The following is a 27,673-nucleotide window of genomic DNA, read 5'->3' on the forward strand; positions in this document are numbered from 1 at the left end:
GAATTGAATTGAATAGAAGAGCATTCATAACTTATGGGGATTTAAGTTCAGTTCATGTCTTCAAAAAGGGACACCCAAGTTATATTGTTTGTGCTTATTATGTCTTTAATTGCTGAATCAGTGTTATCCACTACACTTTACATGTTCTATTGCATTACTTAAAGATACCACTAGATGGCGCATAATGCTCAGGAGGAGCATAAACCCCCTTTTGAGGCAAATCTGCAGAATAAATCCTGCAGTTGAAACTGTAAACAAGCTCATGATCTGTGCCTCTTTATTTTAATACACAGCTGCAGGATCTAGGATTGCACACCTCCCAGCCACCTGTCAGACCAGGGGGCACAACACAGTCAACTTATCAATTCTAAATCCACAGAAAATTTACAGTTTTAAGACTTTGTAAGTTTGTTTACCTGTGAGCCTGTAGTACATTGTATTTGTTACAATGCAGCTAAAGAGTCAACTGTCACAGCAAGCTAGCTTTCACTAGATTGTTCTTTAAAACATACAGATGTGGCTCTAATCCATTTGTTGTCAGTTTTTATGACAGGCACAGATTCATCGTCATTGTCTTTATGGAAAGAATGTACAAAAATGCAGTTAAGTTAAGGGGCGATTGTGGCTCAAGAGTTGGCAGTTCGTCTTGTAATTGGAAGGTTGCTGGTCCAAGCCCCGGCTCGGACAGTTTTGGTCATTGTGTCCTTGGGCAAGACACTTCACCCGTTGCCTACTGGTGGCGCCAGTATCCGGCAGCCTCGCCTCTGTCAGTGCGCCCCAGGGCAGCTGTGGCTACAATGTAGCTTGCCATCATGTGTGTGTGAATGGGTGGATGACTGAATGTAGTGTAAAGCGCTTTGGGTTCCTTAGGGACTAGAAAAGCGTTATACAAATACAGGCCATTTACCATTTAAACATTTGTCTAAAGAAGTTATATATATGATAAAAATCTAATTTATATCTATTAAATATATAAAGTATTACCCTGAACAATGAATTTGTTTTGTATTTATCCATGAAATTAAGTCAGTGAAAAAAACACTTTATATTTGAATTTATTAACTTTGCTGCTTCACATGAATTTTGTTAATAATGAGCATTACATTTGTTTTTTAATTTTCATTTAATTACACACAGCAACAGAATGACTCACAATTGTGCAACTTACAGGCAAATATCACAATCAAACACAGCACTTGCAACTGCATCAAAAGCAGGATCTGTTTGAACATTTATCCTCACAATATATGTAATATTTACTTCTTTTTCTTTGATCAAACTGACATAATAGCAATAAACTGAAGAGCCATGTAGGAGCAAAGCAATCAGCCATAGAAGTTTAAAAGAAAATCTATAAGTGTCCAAGAAACCCTGTGTCCACAGACACTGAAAAACACGCTAAGATGAATGTGTGCAGCTGCATAATTCAAAAGATATAATAATATGGAGGCATGCTTAGTTTGAAAAACAACTGAAGTTGATTCAAGGAAATTGAACGGATTCAATTTCCTTGAATTAAAATGTACAAATAGACACACGTACAGTTTGTTCTAAATATATTCTGTGCAGTGTCGACCTTCTGAATGATGTTCATGCTGTTTACAGTCTGGTTAGGTGAACAGAAGTCTGCACTGGTTTGCCACAACGCCTCAAATTTTTGATCAGAAATCTTTGTAAAACCCACAGAACCACACAGGAAGAACAAAAAAAATGAGACCAAAGGTATCTGATTCTGCAGAGAAACCAGATCATTGCTGTGGTGATAAAGACAATTATTATTATTGCTTTTTGTTTTAGTCTTTAGAGTTTACATTTTTAAAGGTTTTTTTTTTTTTTTTTTATAAAAAATCTTTCCGCTGTTGAATTGATTTTCTTGTCTCACAAAAGTTGAGTGACTCTAACTCCATGTAAAGAAAAGAAGATATCTACTAATCTGTTATACAAGTAATTCTCATCTGGGGTGTTGTGTGGACCGATTCGAGACCCTCAGCTGGATTGCAGTGGTTGGACTGGTGGACTAGGGGAGATGGCATCTGGCTCTGATGGAAACTCTGGAAAGACAAACATTATTATGTCAATTTAACAGGTTTACACACAGTTCTTGGTGTTTTCTTTTTTCCTGCTCCATTAATTAAAGAAAATGCATTTTGGACACTCTTTCAATGATGAGGATGTACACATGAAAGCTGGTTTGAGCAGGGAGTCAAGGAGACCATTTACGTGAAAAGGGCCTAAGGGTACATCTTTCGCTATCTTACAATGCTGTGCCATTGCAGCCATTCCCCAACTCTCTGTGAATGGTACTCTAGGCCATTGATCAGTGGGTTTTGATCAGTGGGATTTGATCAGTGGCCATGACAACTGGCATATTAATGATCAACAACCAACTTCACAGCCCATTTTTCATTCAGTGGTGCTAGTTTTAGTCATTACGCAAATGTTTATAAGGTTGTGGAAACCTACAGTCAGCTGAGACTGAAGAAGTCACTTGGATGAGTGACGAAATGTTTCTCCCACTGAAAACGCTACATCTAAATGAACAGAATCAAGTTTATGGAAGGAACAATCAGAAGGTTGGTGGTTTAATCCTTAGCTGAAAATGAAACCAGTCCATTTACAGTAACAGTGTCCTTTTGATACAGACTACAATATCAACATGCTGGAATCTTGTTCTGATTCGGAACAATGACAGAGACAAATGAGAGAAGCCGTACCTGTTGGCTTTGATTTGTTTCTCTTGTCTTTCACGATTTGTAAATAAGTGGTGTTTTTTTCCTCACTGTTGAGTAGAGTGCAGCCCGATTTATCCCTGCAGAACAAAACACACACAGAGGACATCAATGCAAGTTATACAGCCTGAAAGCTACCTCTGCGGCTGATTTGAATAAGATACAAAAATCATTCATGTCCTTTATCTATATCTATGTGTTTTTTTTTAGTATCAGTCAATTTACATCTGTATATAAAAAGCTGGAGAGGCTGAGGACGATGGACTAAATTCTGGAGGCTCATGTCTATTAATTTGAGTGATTTATTTATTCGATTCAGTAAAAGGACTAGATGTTGTAGTCCCTGTGTTCTGCCTTGAATTCAGTGCCCCCTACTGGGCCTTGTAAATTGTTGTTAATGTGACATGCACTTTGATCCAGAACAGGAAGTCAGCCATGTTAGTTGGGGTAAGCAGGTTCACATGTGCTGAAGTGTTCCTGTAGTTATCCGCTGCAATCCTCTTTCTTGTTTATGCCTTCGAAAGCATCGTCTGTAAGTACTTGTTGACTTAAGAGTATAGAGCCATATTTTAGTAACATTTTGGTAGTTTTGTGTTCTAAAGCCTAACTTTGTGTATAATTATATTGCCAAGCTAATCTCATGTCATGCATACATAGGAGGACCTATTACATGGATATTCCTTTGTCTTTTGTTGCTAGCCTTGACTTGCTGTAGAGTACATAAGGGAATTTGTAATATCAGTGTGTTAATCACCTTACTGTTGTATTCTTGTTTTGTTTTAGTTTCACTCTGATTCAATGGTGTATGGCGGTGCAATGTAAAATAAAGCACCTGGAGCTTGGACGCTATATCCTGACTCCCGTATTCTTTTGAATGAAGTTTGGCTGGCTGCTGAATTGTGTACCTACGCACGCATGCACACACGCAAGGAGAGCAGTACACCCTGATAATGCATTGCTTTAAATGGCGAGAATCTTGAGGGATGGCTGCTATGAGGAAAGGCAGCCCAGAGACATCGTTGTGTGCCTCAACTTTCGGTCTTTTATCCAGGCTAATCTGCCATTTTTAGGAGGATTAGAGATCAGATCTAGATATCATATTAAGATTTGGGACACATCGTCAGTAGTCGACCTTGGATTCATCGGGTGTTTTGGCCATTATCATTAGACACCCTCATCAAGGAGGCCCTGCCAGGGTTGATCAGACCCTGGAGTCACTGGTTTATGTTAAATTGTTATTTCTCTTCTTCTTTCTTCTGTTTAGTTTTCTACAGTTTATTTTCTATCTATTCACTGCAACTGAGAAATAATGCTTACCTCTTTAGCATTTATGAAGCCCTACTTCTTTAAAGGGATAGAATACTGATAGAGAGAAGTAAGACAAAAGGGACGAGATAGGAGAGAGCAGAGAGGAGAGCCGGAAGGGGGGCGCCTGATCTGGCTTCCCACACCTCCCCGCTGGATCGGGCTGTACGCTCTACCTCCCCACTGCCTCCCAGAAAAGGGAAGAAGAGCAGATATTCATATTTATTCATTTATTTGTTCATTAGTAGAAATAAAGAAAATGAACACCACCTCTGCTCTGTCCGATGTCATATAAGACGTTACTGATTGGGTTATCTTCTTTAGCTTCCTGTCGATTGGCTGAAGAAAACCAAAAGGAAAAGCAGTATGACGCTGTGCAAGTTTTGATGACACGTTTAAAGTCATTGATATACTTGTACATAATTCTGAAAAAACAAAACCTGGGTCAAATCCAGAGGTCCAAGTGTCACCTTCAGGTTTTCTAACAACACAAAGTTTAATCAACAGAACTATTAAAGTAAGTAGAGCTGCAACACAGACTGTTAAAATGAATGACAACACAGTGACAACAGGAGGGGAGGGTGATGGATGACAAGAGGTGCAACCAGGAGGAGGTGTGGATGTAGGTGGAGGTGTGGTGGTGTCTTCCCCTAAAATAAAGCAAACACAGTCATTAAGTTGTCGTCACATTGTGAATGTTGAAAGCTGCAGAAACACAGACAGGTGAGTGTGTCACCTGTGACAGTGATCCAGCTGGATGGAGACTCTCCATGACCGCTGATGTCACACTTGTAGAGGCCTTCATCAGACCTGGAAACATGCTGGATGGTCATGTGACCTGTAGGCTGCTTCCTGATGAGGGAGCCATCTTTATAGAAAGCAGCTGGGAGGTTGGAGGGAGTGGTCTTTGTTTTACAGAGCAGAGTGACGTCATCTCCCTCCATCACAGGGAGGACAGGACTCTGCAGGATCACTGATCCACCTCAACACAGAGACAAACTACAGCATTTCATCCATTTACACACAGCTTCATCAACACTAACTCCACACACTCAGCTTACCAGTGACTGTCAGGTTAACCATGTTACTGATGGGACCCTCTCTGGACTCACACCAGTAAACTCCACTGTCCCATGTAAAGAGATGGGTGATGTTACAGGAAGAACTATAATTTTTTCCCCACTCATCTCCACACTGAGTCCTGTTTTCCTTGCTTGTGTTTCTCCTCAGAGTCCATCCAGCAGAGCTGTCGTCCTCCTCACGACAGTGAGGTATGACTGAAACTAGCACCACTGACGAACAATGGACTGTGAAGTCAGTTCAGTGATCATTAATATGCAAATTGTCACGACCACTGATCAATCACAATATTGATCAAGTTCGTCCTCAAGATGTTCTTAAGATGAATTCAGTCTGACGTAAATATTTTGTACCTTCTCCATAATAACTCATCAACAGCAGATGGTTAAAGTACAGAAATGCAAACAGAGAGAATCTACTCACAGAGATAAAGCAGAAATGTTTCCTCCATTGTTGCTCTTAGTAATCTGCTGTTTCTCATCAGCAGTGACAACATATAGTGACCTGGTCCTTCCTCTTCATATATGTCTGTTTCCATATATAAAAGCATGTGTCATAGTCCCTGTTGGGTTATTTTAGGGCTCACAGTTCTGTCAGATTGTTGACACCTGTGGTCGTAATCAGGATGTTAAATCAACTGTTTGCTCGCTCTTCACCGTGCTTAGTTTTCTCTCTCTTTCTCCTTCCTTCTACCAAGCAAGAGCTCGAAATCAAGTTCAGATTTCTCTGGCATTAAATTATTGTTTTTCAGAGAAAGAGAAAAAACTAAACTAACTTATGTTTGGGAGCTTGGGGGTTCCTGCTGCTATATCAATCAATTGAACCCCCAAATACACAGACACACCAGAAATTGGTTTGGTTCCACCCATAAAAAGCTCATTTCCTTTGAGACAGTACATGTTTATGCTAGTGCGTGTCCTAACCTCACAACAAATGTACAAACCTTAGGAACTTTGCACTTTTGCTGTAACAAAACAAATTTCCCACCTGTGGGACTAATAAAGGCCATCTTATCTTATCTTAAATCACAGAAAAGTGTTTCCTGTAGTTGAAAAAGGCTGCAAATTGTCATATGTGCCACCAGCTACAGGTTGAGACATCAGCCATCTTGTATTCTTCTAATACATAATTATCCCCCCTTTTCTTTTCTTTTTCGACTTCGGTTACGTGTTTGGAAGAAACAGCAACAGGCAATCATCACAGCCTGAACACCATCACACACTGAATCGTGATGCGAGCCAATACAAGCCCAGAAACCCCAAGTGGCTGCAGCCTAGAGTGAAGCCCAAGCCACAATGGAAACCATGTGTGTTGGACCAGAAACACTCAGAAAGGCGTCCCGTCAACACCCAGTGAAGGCCAAATAGCCCGCCCATGTAGCACAGATGACCAGGAAGAGGAGCCCAAACTAATCTCCCTTTTTTAGTAAAGTAACTAGTGTATATGTAGTGATAAGCTGGGTTAGCTGCTGCTGATTTTCAGAGGGTTTCCTGAGTTCCTGCAGTGACCTGTAAGTCTGTGTTTATTGCAGTCCTGCCTGAGGGCTTCAACACCTTCAGCATTCAGAGTCTGCAGCCTGGTCCTTTGTGCACTGGGATTTCTCTGGATTCTCTGAAGATGAATGGGTTAACTTAAAACCTGCCTGAGGTACTTTTTATGTCCAGTAGAGGGAGATGTTGGTTCTGCATGAATGTGAGCAGAAGCTACTCTTCCAAAGTGTCCTGCAAACTCAAGTTTTTAAAGATAATGTTAGTGGTGGCAAATGTTAACTGGGTGTCAGTTTTATATTGTTGGATTGTCATTTATGCTTAGAAATATATATTTATATATATTTAGAAATTTATAATCATTTAGAAGTATATAATCATTTGTAGATTGAAAGAATGTCTCATCCTAGGGGGTCTGTAACAAGTCTGTGTAGTGTGAAGAGGGGAGTGCGTTCACTCCTCTTCAGAGTGTTCTGGCTTGGATCACACACCTCTTAGGATCGTGAGAGAGGTCGTATCTTCTCTTGCTGATATATGGTATATCAACCCACACACACACACACACACACACACACACACACACACACACATACCTACACTATGCACAGACTGATACTCTTTGGTCACATGTATATCTATGTAAGACATCATATGTTAATGAACTCATGCATATTCATGTAACCTCAATAAAAGAGCAGTGTTACGAGGGAGCAGACGAGAGCAACTGGGGTCAAGCGAAGGATTGGCGCTCATCCAGTTCTCTCCCTCGTGCGCGAGTAACACAAGAACTTTGCCTACTTGTTTCTTGCTTTGCTGTGTAGTAGAATTATCTTGAACGTTCCAGCAAATAGGTTTATGCTAGACAAACCCATCACTGGGTATAAGGATAAGCTATAGTTGTGGCTGGGAATTTATACAACTACAGAGACATGTGTTGGGAATATGGAGTACAGACCTCTATAAAACTAAAAACTATAAATGTGCACAGGAGGTGAAATGCCATGAAGTGGTTTTGAGTGGAGCTAAGTATAGAAGCCTGTACTATTAAAGAATCACTGTAAGTACTGTACAGGAGTTTATTGCGGTCAGGGCTCTGTGTGCGGTCAGGCGGAGATGAGGATCCAAACACAGGACCCGGAGACTGAATCGCAACTCAATACCTCAAGTTTATTGCTGGTGACGAAACAAAACATGAACTGATAAAGAACACAGTGAAAAGAAACACACAGACAAATCTGAGGGTACAACGCAACCCTGACACAAAGAAACAGGGCTTAAATACACTGAGGAAGTCAGGAATGAGAAACATGAGGGAGACACAGCTGGGAGACATCAGGGCTAAAAGCTAGACCCACTGACATGAGACAAACCTTCACAATAAAACAGGAGACAAGAAACAGAGACACACACTGAACTAAACCTATACTAAACACCAGAGACAACCTAAGTACTAATCTCTCACCAAGAATACCTGAAACATAGATTAATAATAATAATCAACAAAACACCAGAGAATCAGAAAATAATCCACAATGCGAAAATAAACCAAAACATAAGAAACTCAAAATGCTTGGTCAAAATCACCCAGAACCGTGACAATTGTAAAAGCATGTATGTGGATGGAGGTTCCAGGTAATCTCTAGTGAATATGGCCCTTTGGAGTGGTTCTGACTCACACTCACCTAACCTCTAATTATGTGATTCATTAAGCGTGCTCTGTCTGCAGATTGGAATATTTTTTGTGCTTTTCTACAAAAGCCGTAAAGGAAAACTTGTGTCCTGTTGATGGGATTAACCACCAGTAAAAAAAAAAGAAGAAGAAGAAGAAAGAAACACAGAATACAAGAATAAAATAAAAAAAACAGTAGATGGTTTTAACTTTTGAACTTTAATAATGTAACAGATTTTTTCAGCTTTGCTCAGTCTGTGGTTTAGGTTATCATTATTCTAATAGAAGTGTTTCTAAATTGCATGCAGGGAACAGGAACAGGAAATGCAATGAGAAAGACAGAGGGGAAGGAAGCCTACACTGAATCAATAAACTCCTGCTGCAGAGCTGGCCCTCCCTAATAGTGAGAGTTCATTCTTAAATGGAAAAAAAAAATAAACAAAGGCTTCATTTTATTATCAGAAAAAAAATGTTGTGTAATGGCTCTCAGAGCCCTGGAAGAGGAGGCGGTGTAGTTTTATTGGCACGATTTTCTTCACTGTAAGAAACACACAGGCAGAGCTGCCACACTGAGACCTGATAACCAACAGCAGCAGCTTTCACACTGGCACAAGTCATTTCGCTCTCAGTGCCTGGATTTTTGTTTTCTTACATGGATTCAATACAGCAGGATCAGGATTGTCTCCTAGCAACACACCACTGAACAGTCATGTGTTAAAATGACTGTAAAATTATATGTGAGTATAATATAAAGGTTTTAAAAGAACATAACAGAATACTGTAAGTAGTGTAGTTCTGCCATCAGTGTTTTATTAGTTTATTAATTTATTGACTCAACACAGCCTTTCACCCACACCCACTGCATCGCTCCCACTTAACTCCTCCCACTTCTTCTTACAGTCAGAAATTCTAGCTTTCACAGCAGTTTTTATTTTAACGCTAAAAGATCATAGTGTAAACATCTGGAATTTATTGGAGGGTGAGAATGGTTGTGTTTCTCGGCTGGACTCTGCTCTCTGTGTGCCTGCTGGTTTCTGCCTCGCAAGGTGAGCTGTGGTCTCTACCAATTTTAAAAGATCTGGCCATTTGGGTTTAATGAGTAAATAGGATTATAACTTTTTTTTTTCTTTTTTTTAAAAGAAAATTTGTTTCTATTATCTAAGATGTACAATTAGAATTAAATGCAACCTAAACCTGCAATGGGTGCCTTCTAATTAAAAGTTATGAAAATCAAGTTAAGAAATATCAAATATTGAGGGGGAATTTGGGATGTGGATTTTTAACCCTTAGTTGGTGTTCATGTTTACTTCAAATGTGTTTAAAGATGTTTTCCATTAAGACTTTAGGAGTTACAGAGATTTTTATTCACAGTCCCTCATTTTCAGATGGGGGATTGTCTGTACATGTAGTTTTATGGGCAGGTGAGGTCTGGTTCTCTGATATTTCATGACAAATGAAGTAGACATAATACCTGAGTTTGATTCATAGTGTTGAATATGGACTTCATAGTGAGCTCAGCAGCACTAAAAGGGAGAAGAGAGAGAAAGGAGGAGTATTATTCTCAAAGTCTATAACAGAGCTATGCCTTTAATAATGTTAGTGCAGTCTATGGGGCCATACTTGGCTGAGTTTCGGCCAAATGCTCTGAAACCAATAGAAATGATTTTTTTAAACTATCCAACATAAGAGTTTCTCACGGTGAAGAAGATGAAGAAATGGGACAGTCATCAGCAGCAAAATTAGTCATCTAATTTCTGCCCCACAGGGCAGCTTTTCAGGTGAATACAGACAGACACACAAACAAGCAGCAGCTGAATGTGGTCGTTATGATAGAATTAGAATAGAATAGAATAGAATTCAACTTTATTGTCATTGCACATGTCACAGGTACAGGGCAACGAAATGCAGTTTGCATCCATCCAGAAGTGCTTTAGCCGCGATATAGATATATTACAATATATATTAGCAATAGTATAGATGTGTAAGTATATTACAGAAATGGGTCTATTATGGTATGTTATAATGTACACGGTGTGAAGTATGTTATGAATATTCTATAACTATAAGTATGTACAGGCTGTAGTGAGTACAAGCTATGTACAGGCTATGAACAGGATATAAATATGAAATAAAAACTATACAGAAATCTGAGATATACAGTTATACAGAAATGTGAACTATGTAAGTTATAAACAGTTGTAGGATTGAAAAATTATCATATGTACAGAATGATATTCACACAGAACTATACAGTAGTGCAGTTAGGATAATGATAATGATCTCCAGGTCTTGGAACCAGGGTTTTTACCTTTAGGTTGTTTAGGGTTTGTCTGCGTTTATAGTTTTAAATTAAATTCAGTAAAGCTGTGTCTTGCTCTCAGATGGATTTCTCATACACTCGAAATGTGAGGGCTAGGTTGCTGGTTCTTTTGGGTAAGCCATCATAGATAATTTAGCTCTCAGAAGATAAATTAATTGTTGACTAATTTGTTAATTAATCTAACGTGTGTCAAATCAGTGAAATAAAGTTCAGTGCATAGTTGATATAAATTGTCATGTTCATGTTAACGCCTTGATAAATAATGCTCAAAAAAAATATATATATATATTGTGCTGTGATATTATGTCACAGGAGTGTAAATCTGTAAACCCTCAGAGTCACATGATCATTAACACATGTGAATGGCAGCCACACATGATTCCCACTTTTCTGTTTTAAATTAAACCCTGTTTAAAATTCATGATGGTACACGTGCATCGTAGCTTCTGACAACGACACTTTACGATTACTTATTTTCAAAAGTAATTAGTTATATAGTTACTTTTTAAAAACATGATTTACAACCTGAATAGGTGAGAAAGCGATAGATCTTTCAACCCCTAATCCATCATATAAAATGTAATCAAATGGAAAAAGTCTCTTTTAAAAAATTGTTTTATTAGTTTTAATCTTTTAACTTTATGCATCAAGCAAAAATTTAATTATATGCAACATTCTCTGACTGGAAGAAATTTGTTTGACATTTAAACCTATTTTCTGCACATTCCAGCACATAAAATAAAATATTTTTTGTGTTTACACTCAGTCTTTCAAATAGATGCAAGTAAAACACAGCAGAAAATAAATAAAATCAAAGACTAGCGGCCCTGTTGCTCTATTTTCACCTGTAAAGCAGGACTGGGGTAGGCGGAGGTTTACCGTGGTGCAGGTGTGCTGCAGCGGTCAGTGGAAGAATCCGCGAGTTTCTCTGTGAATTTCACATTCCATGGTAACGCACTCGGTGCTTGCTTGGAAGTTTAGGGGGTTTTGTTCGTTGTAAAAAGAAGTTTTCTTCCCACGCACAACAGACACTAATGTTTTTGTCACTTTTTATGGAATCAAACTCAAAGTAAGGTCAGTACTTCCACGCTTTAAACGCTGCATGCTCATACTCTCTCCCGCACTCCATATATTATCCATTATTGATCTGCACACAGCTGTTGCCACGAATGTCGCACTCAGTTACATCAATCTAAATGAGCTTCTCCATCTTAAGAAACTCTTCACAGTTCCTCGGCATAGGAGAAAGTATTTAAGGGCATTGGAAAAAAATTCCACCAGTTAAACTAGTAAACTTTAGCAGAATTCACCTTTGAAGTTAAATGGAAATTCTCAGCAGAAGAGTTCTGGTGTCTGCTGTAGAAGTGAACACTTGTTCTTTGACCTTTAACCTCTCTGCTCTCTGGTTTTTCTTATTTCAGCCCAGAACATCACAGCTGAGTCTGGACAGAACGTCACGCTGACATGTCGAGCTCCAAACAACATCCAGACTATGGAGTGGAGCAGAGCTGACCTGGGGAGAGAATATGTTTTTTTGTATCGGGATGGGAGGGAAACTACAGTGAACCAGCATCGCTCTTTTAAAGGCCGGGTGGCTCTACAGGACAAACAGATGAAGGATGGAAACATGTCAGTGATTCTGAAGAATGTGATGATTAGTGACCGTGGAACATACGAGTGTCGTGTGAAGGCAAACAAAAAAAAACGCAGGAAGAGAGCTAATCTGAAGACCGACCCCATCTGTAGCATCTACCTGAGTGTTGTTGATCCTCCAGGTGAGTGAGTAGAGTTGAGTGTGTGTGTGTGTGATCAGAGGTGAAGCTGCTTCCTGGTTGTTGATGTTTGTTTCTAAAGATGTTGTTGATGAGACTTTGTAGAAAGCAGCTGGTCTGAGTGATGTGATCAGAGTGCAGTAGATAATGTCTGACAGCAGTTTGAAGAGGAAATGGATTCTGTTCTGTTCTTCACTCATCACCTACCTGACAGCTGACACCTCACACCTGTTTCTCACCTGCAGGTCCAACAGGAGGACCAGAGAAGGATGGACATGTTGGACTGAAAGTTGGTCTGTTAGTTTCTGGCGTCCTCATTGTTGCTGCTTTTGCTGGGTTTGTGATCTACAGAAAGCATAAAGGAGAAAAGAGTCAGGGTTCACACTAACCTCCTGATGATCTGCAGCACATTTAAGTATCTCAGACCTCTGAACAGCTAAACTTTGAGTCTCCTGCTGCTGTCTCAACTTCCAAGTGATATCAGTGAACAGGAGGACAGACATCAGGGACCTCACAAAGAAATTAATTGTGAAGTGTCACCATAAAATGTTATTCTGTCTTATCTCTGTGTATGGAGATGATGGAAAGTCTTTGTGAGGAATGCAGAGTAAAGAAAATCTAAGAGAAAACAGAGAATTCTGCTGATTCAACAGTTATTGTCTAATTTTGCTGCATCCAGCTTACACAGTAAAATTAGACTTGCCGTTGTTCATAAGTTCCAATTTTAACAAAAACATGGTGCTTCTGTTTATTACTAATGTTATGGCTGCAGATTAGTGTCTCAAACTTTAACTTAGCACTTTATCAGGCTTTAACACAGCCTGATAAAGGATACGTGGAAATTGCTTTAGTCTGTCAGTAGATCAAGTGTGAAGTGAAATTAATTTGACTGATTCAACGGTCATTCTTGGAGGTTGTTCAGCAGCTTAAATGTGACCTAAAAGGAGACCAGAATAAATTGTAAAAACATTTATACATACATGCACATATACATGCACACTCCTGTGATAATGTGATGCTCAGTTTTCACTGCTGTAACCTTCGAGCTGGGCTCGATTTATGCTTGCACATGTGAAATGTATTCCCACATGAATCTATGTTGGCCTTCAGCAAATGTTACCATGTTGAGTAAGGTAAAATCAGAGCTGCTTTCCTGATACTTTAAACTGTGACTGTAAGCTTGACACAACTTGCTAAGTCATTAATCCCACTTTTGAACTTTATTCATTGCCATTGTACAGTTGCCTGCACAGAGGAATTAGCTAGCAAGACCACAAAGGTGCAAAACCCCCAATGTCCAAACATAATATAATAAATAAGGGATGATAATGGTAAAACAAGAGATTGAGGAAGTTTCAGTGGAAACAAATCCAGGAAGTTTGAAACAGGTGTTGGGATGAAATTCATGTAATCACATATTTGCCATGTGTGGTTTGGCACTGCCAGGAGCTCTGTCATCTAAAAACACTGCATTTACTTTTACACAAGTATGAATAAACTCATGAGGAACAAAATACTGTCACAAGTGCAACCTGATTAAGAACTGATGAACAACTGCTGCAGTGTAATCCTGTAACCTGTCTGTCATTGTTTCTATTAACATGTGAGAATGATCAGTGAAAATGCTTGTTTGCAACTTACATGTGAAAATCATCATCACAGCGTTTCTGGTTTTCAGCTTTTTTTTTTCTTAAGAGGATCTTTGTGTATTTATCTTTTGTTTATATTTTGTGTATTTTTTTGAATGTCAAGCAGTCGTTTCATCGTAACACTTCTATTTATCTCTGCTATAAAAATTTGATCAGGCTTCATGTCCGTTTTCACACAGAATAAAGTCCGGAAGTATTTCTGTTGTTTGCCAGGCTTTTTCTTTCAGGCTGACTTTAACTCATCACCCTGTGACTCATCCAGCATCTGTGTGGCAGGGTGACAAATCAGGTCCAACACAGACTGCCAGCTCTGTCTGCAGTTAGTCAAATCCCAGTCATAAACTGCACACAGTCCAAAAAATCTTTTCTTTAAATTTGGCTCAATGTAAAGAGGTGGAAATACAATCCTTTTAAATTCAGAATACATTTTGCTTAACAATGGGAGGAAGAAAGCTCTCCTGGGCCTTTCTGGATGGAGTTTGCATGATCTTCCTGTGTAGGCTCTCAGCTGTCGTTAGTGTGGTTAGGTGAACTGGTGATCTAAATTGCCCACAGGTGTGAACATGAGTGTGAATGTTTGTCTCTGTCAAGCTGGTGATCTCTCTAGACTGTATCCTGACTCTCGCTCTGTGGCAGCTGGGTTAAGATGGCAGCTGGGTTAAGGTATATCCGCCGTAATGGTCGCTTTGCTCACCGCCACAACCAGTCTGACAGTCACTGATATTTATACCTGCAGGAGGCAGGCAGGAAGGAAGGAAGATGGATGGATGTAAGATGACTCATCTGGGTCAGAGGACATTAGCGCTTACATGACATTAAAAGAATTAGAGGAAACATCATAAAGTCATGGATGAACAGATTTCAGTGTGTTGCTTCCTTTGGAGGAGGAATGTATGTGAGAACCAACCAAATCAGTCTGGATATCAGGAGCAAGGAATTCATTAATTCTTGATGGTAATTAATATTTTGCCCAGATTTGGCCCAAATCTCTGAAATCTTTGGACTTGACTGACCACATTAACTGAGGGTTGGCATTAGGCTAACTGCCTCAACTCTGCCTCATATTCCCAAGTGACATTTAAACAAAGTCAGTTTAGCTTAGTTAAATAGTGTCAAATGACAACAAGAATTACCTTAAGGTACTTTATATTTTAAAGTAGAGACTACTATAAAAGAAAGAAAACTCAGCAATCAAATGATCCCCATTCTGTATGAGCAATCACTTTGATGACATTGAGAAAGAAAAACTCTCTTTTATGCAAAAACCCTATAAAACCACCAGGATGAGGGAGGGGTGGCCATCTGCCAGTCAGAGATCTGCCTGGACACGTCGTGCTTAGCAGAGGAAATGGTGTAGATGAGATCCAGCTGTGTCTGTTCCTTGGAATTTTACTCTAAAAAAAGAAATCGCTGGAAATTTTTCCAAAACTCCAGAGAGCAAATTGGAATCAGGCTTCATAGCATGTATCTGTGAACAGGAGAGGGAGCTCTGCTTTAAAAGAGACCGTGATGGATGAATGGACAAGCTTCATATCAGTAAATCAGTGTTGACATATAAAATAGGAAATAAAATATTCTGTGTCTGTCTGCATCGGCCAGAAGACAAAAGACAGAACGTTTTAATGTGATCCCTTTAGAGCCTGAACCATGACTGAGATAGCGTCCATGTGGACAGGCATTCACTGTCACCTCCAGCTCTGACTGACTCACATGCTATTGTTATATTATTAGGTTGTATCAGTGGCTTTGACTGCTGCTGCTGGTGATGTAGTGGTGTGTGGGTGATATTTTCTTTTCTCACTTTGAGCCTCTTAGTCCCAAATTCATTTTTAGGTGTTTATTCAACTTTATAACAAGTAAAAACAACAACAAAAAAAGACTTCCAGATATGAGTTTCAAATAGGATCATTTGCGACATCTGCAATTTTTTGAGCCTGTTATTACTCAGTTCATCTTGGACTAGGGGCCCGCGGTCCATTTTAAATTGGCTCGCAAGCAGAGATGGGCAGTAACGCGTTACTTGTAACGCGTTACTGTAATCTGATTACTTTTTCCAAGTAACGAGTAATGTAAGGGATTACTATTGCAAAAACGGTAATTAGATTACCGTTACTTTCACGTAGGAACGCTGCGTTACTGCGTTACTAAAACCGTGATTTTTTGCGAGAACGTCTCATGACAGTGACGTAAGCAGATCAACAATGGATAATATATCGAGTGTGGGAAAGAGTGTAGCATGCAGCGTTTAAAGCGTGGAAGTACTGACCTTATTTTGAGTTTGATTCCATAAAAAGTGACAAAAACATTAGTGTCCGTTGTGCGTGGGAAGAAAACTTCTTTTTACAGCGAAAAAACCCCTAAACTTCCAAGCAAGCACCGAGTGAAATTCACAGAGAAACTCGCGGATTCTTCCACTGACCGCTGCAGCACACCTGCACCACGGTAAACCTCCGCCTACCGCAGTCCTGCTTTACAGGTGAAAATAGAGCAACAGGACCGCTAGTCTTTGATTTTATTTATTTTCTGTTGTGTTTTACTTGCATCTATTTGAAAGAGTGAGTGTAAACACAAAAAATATTTCATTTTATATGCTGGAATGTGCAGAAAATAGGTTTAAATGTTAAACAAATTTCTTCCAGTCAGAGAATGTTGCATATAATTTAATTTTTGCTTGATGCATAAAGTTAAAAGATTAAAACTAATAAAACAAGTTTTAAAAAGAGACTTTTCTATGGGCAGAAATCTGCGCCATCAGAAATTGAATTTGAATAAGTTAAATTTGAATTTGAATTACTCGGATTGAATCTGAATTGTAACTTGAATGAAAGCTTTTGAAAACTGAATTTGAATTAGTCTAATTTGAAATTGAATTTATGGTTTGAAAATGAATTGATTTGCTTTGAAACTGCATTTTATCCTTTAAAAATTACGCTCTCGAATAATTTTAGATTCACTTCTCACCATTCAGTTTCAGTTCTACAATTCAATTTCAGTTCCAAAATTCAGTTTTTTGGGACTTACATCCGGTTCCGGTTCAAGCGCAGATTAATAGAACTACAGACTGATAGCGTTACTGACGGGAATCTATAGCGTCTTGAGCTGAATTAAGACTTCAGAAGTCATTCGTCATGTCGAATGACCAGCGGATAAACTCTCAGGTTGGTAATAAATGTATTACATGTATAAGAACAAGCGTCATGTTAACAAATGATAGCCGTACAGTAACCTTTATGCTTATTGTAGCTGCTAGCTAAAAACGCTAATTTAGCGTAGTTTGCCCTGATTTCAGCTTTGACAAACAAATATGATCGACTGTTTCTAGTAGAATTCCAAAGTTGTCATCTTGTACCCTGTCAGAGCCCTGTATGCTTGCAGAGACCCCTACAGTAAGGAAACATGCAAAACGCTGTCCAAACCTTTGTATTTGAGCTTTATTTATGTCTTACACAGCATCCCAACTCTTTAGCGAACTTAATAACTTTAGCTAAAGTGAATAGTTAGTCTAATTCATTAGTGCAGCATTACTGGATCACCTCTGTTTGAAGTGATATAATATGATATACAACTATCACTATGTTTAACTATCATAATAATTCTTAGGGTACTGAGTGCATGCTTAATTAGATTTTTTTTTTTTAAACATACTGCTCCATTGCTATGTTTGACAGGCTGAAGTTGTCGGGTCACCTCCTAAATCGACCATCTTTTACAGGTGTTTTGTGCCAGAAATGGAGTGTCCACTGAAGACTGAAGATACTGAATCTCTACGCCGTGCCATTGATCCCTCCTGTGCCTTCATCTAGACAAGAGACATTAACTTAACCACTCTCACATGCTCTGTACCTACATCACCTTCCCTGACAGTCGTAGCTTGGCTCATCTGAGGGTGAAATTATAAGAATGTGTTATTTTGCAAAGTGCTCTCTAGGGTTCCTAAATAAAATATGGCATTGAGGTCATTTCTTTTGAATTAATCCCTTCTTCTGAAATATAAGATCCTCTCCTGGTTTAAATGGCACTTTCTGTTCCTTACTTCCTGTTCCACTCCCAACCCCAAATAGATGCTGACAAGCTGACACAGTAACATGGAAGAGGGAAAGAAGCTGGAAAGGACTACTACAAATAAACCCAATGCCTAACAATGAAAAATGTAAAAGAAGAAAAATAATAATAAAGATAAAAGATGAAGTAACAAGTTTTTTGTTTTTTTGTTTATTCCAAATGATCATCCAGATGTCTGTGACATGTGATGACAAACACCATAATGGAAGGCCTTTGTCATCACATGCTTAAACTCATCATATATTTTTGCATATGCTGAACAGGCAGTCAGACATGCTGTAACTGTGGGGTAGAAAACTGCATGAACACCATACGGCAGGGGTCTCAAACTCCAGTCCTCGAGGGCATGGAAAAGTTGCATGAAACCGGCCCTCGAGGACTGGAGTTTGAGACCCCTGTCATATGAAATATGACAGGTGTGATTGAACTTCATGAAGACTCTGAAGTTTCTCTTCTCTTCTGGCAGGACAGGAATGTCGCCTTGTCCTGTGAGCCACAGTAAGGATGTACTTAGAGTAGAACTGGAGTGTCACCAGCCTCAGGCTCTTCACCTTTTCAAAGACAAAGCAGTCATTTAGATAAAATATTAGATATTGTTTACCTGTAAATGCACAAAGAGAATTTAGAAATGTAATTATTGTCAAGAGTGAACAAGCACTGATAGTGTAATCTACAGCTGTGGCCAAACGTTTAGAGAATGAGAAGTGTTGTTTGTCTTATCTTATCTTATCTTATTTACAAAGTTTGCTGTTTCAGTGATAGTTGTATATCATATTATATCACTTCAAACAGAGGTGATCCAGTAACGCTGCACTAATGAATAAGACTAACTATTCACTTTAGCTAAAGTTATTAAGTTCGCTAAAGAGCTGGGATGCTGTGTAAGACATAAATAAAGCTCAAATACAAAGGTTTGGACAGCGTTTTGCATGTTTCCTTACTGTAGGGGTCTCTGCAAGCATACAGGGCTCTGACAGGGTACAAGATGACAACTTTGGAATTCTACTAGAAACAGTCGATCATATTTGTTTGTCAAAGCTGAAATCAGGGCAAACTACGCTAAATTAGCGTTTTTAGCTAGCAGCTACAATAAGCATAAAGGTTACTGTACGGCTATCATTTGTTAACATGACGCTTGTTCTTATACATGTAATACATTTATTACCAACCTGAGAGTTTATCCGCTGGTCATTCGACATGACGAATGACTTCTGAAGTCTTAATTCAGCTCAAGACGCTGTAGATTCCGTCAGTAACGCTATCAGTCCGTAGTTCTATTAATCTGCGCTTGAACCGGAACCGGATGTAAGTCCCAAAAAACTGAATTTTGGAACTGAAATTGAATTGTAGAACTGAAACTGAATGGTGAGAAGTGAATCTAAAATTATTCGAGAGCGTAATTTTTAAAGGATAAAATGCAGTTTCAAAGCAAATCAATTCATTTTCAAACCATAAATTCAATTTCAAATTAGACTAATTCAAATTCAGTTTTCAAAAGCTTTCATTCAAGTTACAATTCAGATTCAATCCGAGTAATTCAAATTCAAATTTAACTTATTCAAATTCAGTTTCTGATGGCACAAATTTCTGCCCATACTTTTCCATTTGATTACATTTTGTATGATGAATTATGTAGAAAAAGTAGAATTGGGCTGAAAGATCTATCACTTTATCACCTATTCAGGTTGTAAATCGTGTTTTTAAAAAGTAACTAAGTAATTAATTACTTTTGAAAATAAGTAATCAGTAAAGTAACGGGATTACTTTTTGGGGGAAGTAATCAGTAATTAGTAACTGATTACTTTTTTCAAGTAACTTGACCAACACTGCTCGCAAGTAATTTTATAAATATAAAATATGGCCCGCACTTCAACTTTTGCTGGAGTGTATTGCACTTCTTAGTTTTAACACCAAGGGGAGCTACTGTTGCTCATGTACAGTTCCACCAGGTGTATATACAAGTTGCGCAGGGGAAGTGTTATATATAGAGTGGTGATAGGGAAAAGGCTCCGGGGAATTCAGGGAGGGGAAAAAACCACTTGCTCTTTTTCAGGCACTCTCCACTCATGATCAGTGTCTCTCCAAACACTCACAAAACAGGAATGCCCCTCAGGGAACACAAGAAGAAGGAATGTGCTGACATGCCTGATTAGACTTGCTCAGAAGTGGGCTGGAGTGATGCGAGTAACAGTAATGAGGCCCAGGTGGGCCCAGGTCGTGAACCCGCCGTGAGAGAGAGAGAGAGTGAGAGAAAACTACTGATCAGTGACCTGCTGATCCTCTGGGCCGTGACATATTTATAGGTTTGAAGCTTTAAAAATACACAGGAAGAACAAATACTGCACTGCCTTGGGAATTTCACCCAGCAAATATATCAAAATGGTACTAATTACCAAGAAGGTCCATTGAACCTAAGAGATGTTGTTCAGGTCATACAAATGGTTTCCTGACAATGATTGCAAGCGTTAGATTGCATCGTGAGCCACACACAGCCAGCTTTAATGACTGCCAAACAAGGGAAGTTCCTTTTTTCTGTTACTGTACAGAAGTTTCACTGCACTTTTAAACCTAATATGAGAAGAAAAGAAGTTAAAACTTAAGTTTGACACCTCTGTTTTAGAGCTGTCGTGGTCCTGGGTCGCTGGCCAAGAGTTTTGAGTTTGTTGTTATTATTTTTTTCCATTTTGTATTAGTTCTTAGGGTTCAAGTCTTGTGTTTAGTCTTTCTAGTATCCCTACCTGTGTCCTCTCCCGGTGTTCTGTTCGTTTCCCCGCGTTTGTGTCATTTGTGTCGTTTGTGTTTTCTGTTTGACTTTGAAGGTTTGTGTCTCGTCTTGTGACTGATGACACAAAGTTTAAAACTTTCTGGGTCGCCAGAGATTGAAGTCAGTTATGTCTGAGAGGAAAGTATTCATTGTAATTGATATACTTTCTACTTAAGATGTGACTCAGCAAGTTGCATTTTAAAGGTCAAAGTCAGCAACAGAAAAAGGAAAACAAAGACAAAAAGGCAAAGCAGCAACACCTTTGTAGTGTGGCCCAGAGAAGCAGTAGTAGTGGTGCAGTAGAGCTGTGAGCAACGCACCAAGGCCCAAACGTTTGATAAAAAATCATTAGTTGATTCGGAGAAGAGTCAGGAAACACGGGGCTGTGTCATAACAGTGAAGTATTTCTCATTTTTCCTCTTGAGGCCTTTTAAGAAGTGAAACATCCTCTTTTAGCGCTGCAAAGAGCAGCAGACAATGGAAACAAATGGGCACGTTCTTCATTTTGGGGGAAAAAAACTAACAAAAACTTGCAGTGACACACATGTTACAGGTTGCTCCAGTGGTGTGATTTTGACCCTGGCTGAACCATACTGAGCAAGTTCCAGGATGACTCTGTTACTCCATTGACAACATGCAGCATGCAGCCACTTTTGCAGTGGCGTGTCCAGCGGGGTGGCCTGGGGGGCACAGGCCACCCCCCAACCAGACTGGCCACCCCAGGTGCCACCCCGAAGCTAAAACAATAAAATTCAATGAAACAGCAAATGTACGATTATGTTTTCACAGTGAAACTCAGATATCCGAGTGTAAGTGAATGCAGCATGGGCTTCTGCGCTATGAGCGTCATGTTAGCAAAAGTAGGAGAGCCATGCACGAAAGACGGCACCACAGAAAACAATTTTCGGCGAAGATTAACAGGTTAACATAGCTGGACTGGCCATCGGGCATACCGGGCATTTGCTCGGTGGGCTGATGACTTTTTTTTTTTTTGTTACGGCATGAACAATGAAAGGTGGTGGATAGGCCAGATGCTGGCCGGTGTGTAAAAATAACTCAGTTGTTTGGTGGTGGCTATGGTGTAGCTTCCACGGAGGCCAGCAGGTGGATGAGGGAAGGGGAGGCAGGAGGAGCAGAGAGGCGGCCAAGGCGGCCGCCGGTCCGAGTGTCAGGTGAACTGAACTTCAAGTAAGAAGTTATGACCTGCAGTCTATCTGGGTCAGATATAAACCAAGTTTAGGTGGAGTTTATTTTCGTTGTGCTGACTTTTTACAGTCAGTTACAATAACTCGTACTGCGTGCTAGCTAGCATGACGGAGTTTCTATACAGCTGGGTGGGTGCTGTGATGTTACTGATAGTGAACTTTATTTTATTCATAAGGTTAGTTAGTAGAGTTGCCAACAGCTCCTTAAAAAATGGAATGGTCCCTCATTCAGAGAAAATATTACGCATTTCGTGTTGAGCTGAGAAGAGACACAGTTTGTCCCGGACTTCAGCTAGAATGAAAAAAAAGACACAAAGCTGGATTTATTCTGTCTTTATGCTGCACAGCTGCCTCCTCTCCTCTCATTCTCTCCCCTCCCTCTCCTGTTGCTACTTCAATCATGAAACTGATCAATGATCAGCTGATCGGCTTTTCTCTCTTGTTTATTTATCGCCCACTTTGTGCCAGAAAGAGGAAACCAGCAGATGTCGCGCTAAACAACAGCAACACGTTTAAGCTTGATCAGCTGTTGTTAGAATTTATTTAATATTAATTTCTAATATCAGCTGATGTTTGCTGGAGCCACAGCTGTAAAAGCTGCTGGTCATGATGTCTGTTTGGATATATGGTGAGAGGGAAACATGCAGATGAAACCAGGAGATGTCCTTACTGAATCATCAGAGCTGAACAGGTGATGGAGAAACAGGTTTACCTTTTAGGTGACATGAATGAGTTGAAGGGAAGGTATGAACTGTTTCTGAGAGACAAATAACACCAGGATCCTTTTCTATGTAGCTGACAGCTGGTAACTGTGCAGGGGCGGGTCTAGCAAAGTGTTGCCAGGGGTCGAGGTAGGGCATTAACAGGGAAAGGGGGGCACAAAGAAATACTTTCTTATTCTCATTTAAAATGTCTCGCTTTTAAAAAAAATAACTATCTGAATCTTGCGAACAAAGTTTTTATCTGACGTAAAATTGATAGAAATCATACATATACCAACAAGACAGTGTACATCACTGTCACAACAGCGTTTGTTTTCATTCAAAGGCTTTATGGCTTTAATACCTGGTGGGCCGGTCTGTAGTCAAAATGCTGAATTTTTTGTCCCAGTCCAGCCCTGCAGGTTAATACTGGCAGTGTCACCATGCCAGCTGACTGTATTTCATCATCAGCCAGTGTTGTTCTTTATACATCAGTATTACCAAAGTTTACCATAAGGCAGCATAGAAAGTATTTACTTGCTTTCAGGTTTTATTCAGATGTTAGTCTTTTCATTTGTTTCCCCACTTTTTTCCTGTTTCAAAATCAAACACCAGTTTGTGAGAAGATTATCTTCTTTTCTTTAATAGACAGATAAAGTTTTCCATTGGCTAATTTGGCAGTTGTATGTTAAAAATGTTCGTATTTTAATATTCAAAAATGTTTTTGCCCAAAACATATGTGCACTATATGTCAGTAAAAATACTATGCAAATATTGCTGTCCTTGAATGCTGACTAAACACTGACAAAGCACTGATTGTATCTCTTGTACTTTATCAACGCAGTATCTAAAAACTTTGCACCGTAGTGGTTAAAACCTCATTCTAATAAGAGTTAAAAGCACATTCGGTTATTAGGTTTATAGGGTTATTGAATTATGGTTAACGGTTGGTAGAATTTTTTTTTTAACATTATCTGCCAATTACATCTGCCACCCTTCTCCAAATCTGTGCCCCTACCTGGCCCCCCCACCAACTCAGATCTGAGTTGTAATAAGCAGAGAGGAATTTGGTCCTTCGCTGGATAATTTATTATGGTAGTCCTGGCGTTTCATATCGCAGTTGCAGTGCTTAGACTCTAGAATAACGCGATATTGGTAACTCAGAATCTATCCAGTCTTTCAAATTCTGTCTTAAAACTCACTTTTTTATGTTAGCTTTAATCTGAGTTCAGTTTGAGATCTGGTTTGTTTTATGTTTGTTTTTATGTTAAATACATTGTATTTGCGTCATCTCACGTCTTGTTTTCTGTGTTTGTTTTCTCTTGTTCATTAACTAACAGTTTGGTGAAGTTTGTTGCTTTTAAATGTGCTATAGAAATAAAATTGACGTTGACTGATACAATACTGGTCTGCACAGCTATTGGTTGGTAAAGTTATTTATGCAGTGTTCTCTTTGCCCGACTCTCCCCCAGTTTAGTCCATGGTAACTGGACTGTGAACTCACAGAATTTAGGCTGCATGAACCATATTTTACTCTCACCTAACACTCAAAGCACTTTGCACTCCAAGCTGTAACAGCAGACACATTTTAACATCTAGGTTATATGATAGACGGCCCTGCTTTAAAATTATTCAGAAAAAACAAAGAAAAACAAAAACTTCTAAATAATCTTGGTGTAAAGTCGACTTTCACATGGTTGATTGCACATGGCTGGAAAACAAAGGCCTCCAAAAAGCAACTCTTGTTTACTTAATCCCAAAGAAGAAAAGAAATGGCATTCTGTCCTTGCTTATAGCCATATGTTTTCCATCTTATTTTCTGGTTCTTGTTTGTGCTGTGATTTTTTTCATGATCATCTACTAAACTAAAACACATACTTTTGGAGAGAAATGATTGTGAAATTTTCCATCTGTTCCCTCTCTCAGAGAAACATTCTTTTACAGTGTTTTCCCTCCTGTAACTAAAGGTCAAAGGTCAAGTGAAGGCCTGCATGTGCTGTGCAAATAGAAGCTCCTCTGCTGCCACCTCCTGGCCGTTATTAAGCAGTGAACGATGTCTGTTCATAGTGCTTACACTCACCGGCCACTTTATTATGTACATTTGATACTACTAAGCTGGACCCCTTTTACTTTAGGAGCTGCCTTTTTTCTTTGTAGTATACAGACAACAAGCTGGTGGAAATAATACAAAAGCATCACACAGAAGATTTATTGGCTGCACATCTGTGATGTAAATCTCGTTCCACGACGATCCCAAAGGTGCTCTGCTGGATTGAGGAAACCATTTTGACATGATTTGTGCTTTGTGACATGGTGTGTTGTGATAAAAAGTCATATAAAAATTTGTCTCGCAACACTACACCACCACCACCAGCCCGAACTGATGATGGAAGGCAGGGTGAAGCCATGACCTCCCATCCAAATGTTGCAGAAAAATGGAGACTCGTGAGACCAGGCAACATTTTTCCAATCTTCTAATGTCCTTTTTTAGTGAGCCCATGTGAACTATAGCCTCAGTTTCTTCACAGCAGTGACTTCTACTTCCTCTTCTTGCCTGGAAGTTGAGGATCACAGTTATTTAGGCGATAACCTGGCTGATTGTGGCTCAAGAGTTGGCAGTTCGTCTTGTAATCAGAAGGTTGCTGGTTCAAGCCCCGGCTCCGACAGTCTCGGTTGTTGTGTCTTTGGGCAAGACAATTCACCTGTTGCCTACTGGTGCTGGTCAGAGGGCCCGGTGGCGCCAGTGTCTGGCAGCCTCGCCTCAGTCAGTGCGCCCCAGGGCAGCTGTGGCTACAATGTAGCTTGCCATCACCAGTGTGTGTGTGAATGGGTGGATGACTGAATGTAGTGTAAAGCGCTTTGGAGTCCATAGGGACTAAGTAAAGCACTATACAAATACAGGCAATTATCATTTAATCAACCTCAATAACCCTGTGGAAAGGATGAGACACTGGAGGTCTCCAAATTTTCTCAGATTAGATGATGACAGATGCTGAAGATATCCTCAATATGGAGAGATCCTCAGATTAAACCTTATTTGTTTCATTGGTTTCATTTTGATTCAGAATAATTTGACCTATCAGAGACCAGCAGCTTGATTCTGGTGGTTGGATATAATAATGTCTAAATAAAATCTCACAAACGTATGTTTTTAGACACTAAACAGACAAAATTGGGACCCGGTAACAGATACGATGATGTTTGAAACTTATCTGAAACATTTCCATATTTAAAATCTTCCAGGCCTTTTTACTGCAAGACAATTGATCATAAGAGCAGCTTCAGCTGTTCCACTGGAACAATGTCTAACTGGCATCTGTGAAGCCCCACACTTACTTCAGTCCTTACTCTGTACTTCTAAATATCAGCTTTAAACTGAATTCATCATGTGAATTGTTGCATCATTTAACCCCATCTGTGATTCTTTTACCTCACCTTTTATTGAATATGAGATGTAATTAGTAATTACAGTATTTTAGTAACAAATAAATAAAATTTGCCAGATCTGTGTCATGGTTGACCCAGGGAGCAAACTGAGACAGCACATACTGAATTTAAGAACTTTATTTTACAAAAGCAAAATTGTAAGTCATCATTTTCCTTACTAAGTACTGGAGCTACATCGTGACATTAAGGGGACATCAGGGAAACATCAGACATGATGGGCTTGGAGTATTGAGTGTAGGGAGACAAAGGAGTGATGGCTCAAAATGACACCTCCTGGCAGTTCTAAGTGATTAGCTCTAATGTTTGTAAGGACTTTCAGTGAGTACGGTGTGATCAAAAAACATCTGCAGGTGCATTCAGTGTTGATATCTGACACATTAGAACCACAAGGTACAAAATAAACTGATTAATAAATTGTGTGGAGTCGCAAATTTTGAAGCCAGCATGATAACCTTATCCAACCGGTGATGTGGAGATCCAGCTTATTTAGATCCAATTAACATCAATTCACTAAAAAAAAAATCCCCTAAAAAGATTAGAATTGTTGAGACAGAGTTTAATACACTGAATCATCTGAACAGCAAGAAAGTACATACACAGAACAGCAAGACAACACATAGCAAAGCAAGCAACGGAAACTTGAGGGTGTAGAGTTTTAAGCACAAACAGCAAAGCCACACAGACACGGACAGAAGGACAACAGCCCTGGTGGATCCTCTCTCTATAGTGGCCGTTAACTGCCCCTGCTGTTGGGTAACTTTCCACTTGTCCTCCAGTCAGAAACAGCAGGTGCAGGGTCAGGTACAGGCCAAGGTCCTGCCAGGGGCTGGTCAGGACTCTCACTAATGGCCATCTGCAGAGGGGCAACCTTTGAATAACCCTTTGCTTAGCCTTATAGGTCACAACGCGGTCAAACATGGCACATTAATGAAAATTATTAAATCTTACAACAAGCAGTATGCATCAACAGGTGCTCATACAGGAAGTAGCATAATCGTATGATATACGTGTGAATAATGCTTAACTGAACTACATCTTTTAACTAAGTTACATGCCATCTAAATTTATTGGGTAAATGTTTAACATGCTGATCCTGATACAGTCGCCCCTCGTTTATCGTGGGAGTTATGTTCTAAAAATAAAAATAGGTGAAATCTGCAAAGTAGTCAGCTGTCTGTTCACACCGAACGTGATAGAGGCGGCCAGAGTATGGCCGTTTTTTTCGGTGTTTTGAATAATTAAACGGCGTTTTTTACGCCATTTCTTAACCAAACGGGTTGGAAAAGTGGTGAATTTGGGCACTAATGGCTTGCCATATCAGTGTACCGCGTCTGGCGCGTTTGACTCGCGAAAAAAACCACGCCCGTGAGTTTATGTGTTGCATTTTGTGCATACGCGTGTTTCGCCTCTATCGCTCGAGTTGGAAAAATCTGAACTCCAGCGTCAAATCGCGCCGCGACAACCAATCAGGAGCCTGGTGACG

At 39.5% G+C, this 27,673-nt stretch overlaps 1 protein-coding gene and 1 long non-coding RNA gene across 3 annotated transcripts; one reads left to right on the top strand and one right to left on the bottom strand.

Annotated features, from left to right (window-relative positions):
- Window positions 1-1,104: 1,104 nt before the first annotated feature.
- Window positions 1,105-4,830, bottom strand: LOC106097561 (uncharacterized). Of its 2 annotated transcripts, XR_002059623.2 has the most exons (5): window positions 4,771-4,830; window positions 4,475-4,684; window positions 4,305-4,373; window positions 2,715-2,809; window positions 1,105-2,051 (listed from the first exon to the last, which is right to left on the bottom strand). It is a non-coding gene; the product is annotated as an uncharacterized LOC106097561 (long non-coding RNA). The 2 variants fall into 2 exon arrangements; XR_003216938.1 differs by having other exon boundaries at window positions 4,305-4,684.
- A 4,245-nt stretch (window positions 4,831-9,075) lies between these two features.
- On the top strand, window positions 9,076-14,209 carry LOC102076864 (butyrophilin subfamily 2 member A2). The gene is made up of 3 exons (XM_005466342.4): window positions 9,076-9,316; window positions 12,012-12,365; window positions 12,608-14,209. Exons 1-3 carry the CDS (start codon window positions 9,256-9,258, stop codon window positions 12,748-12,750), a joined length of 558 nt encoding a protein of 185 aa, XP_005466399.2. The 5' UTR covers window positions 9,076-9,255; the 3' UTR covers window positions 12,751-14,209.
- Window positions 14,210-27,673: the final 13,464 nt, after the last annotated feature.

The sequence above is a fragment of the Oreochromis niloticus genome, linkage group LG3 (assembly GCF_001858045.2).
Source record: "Oreochromis niloticus isolate F11D_XX linkage group LG3, O_niloticus_UMD_NMBU, whole genome shotgun sequence".
NCBI classification, from domain to species: domain Eukaryota; kingdom Metazoa; phylum Chordata; class Actinopteri; order Cichliformes; family Cichlidae; genus Oreochromis; species Oreochromis niloticus.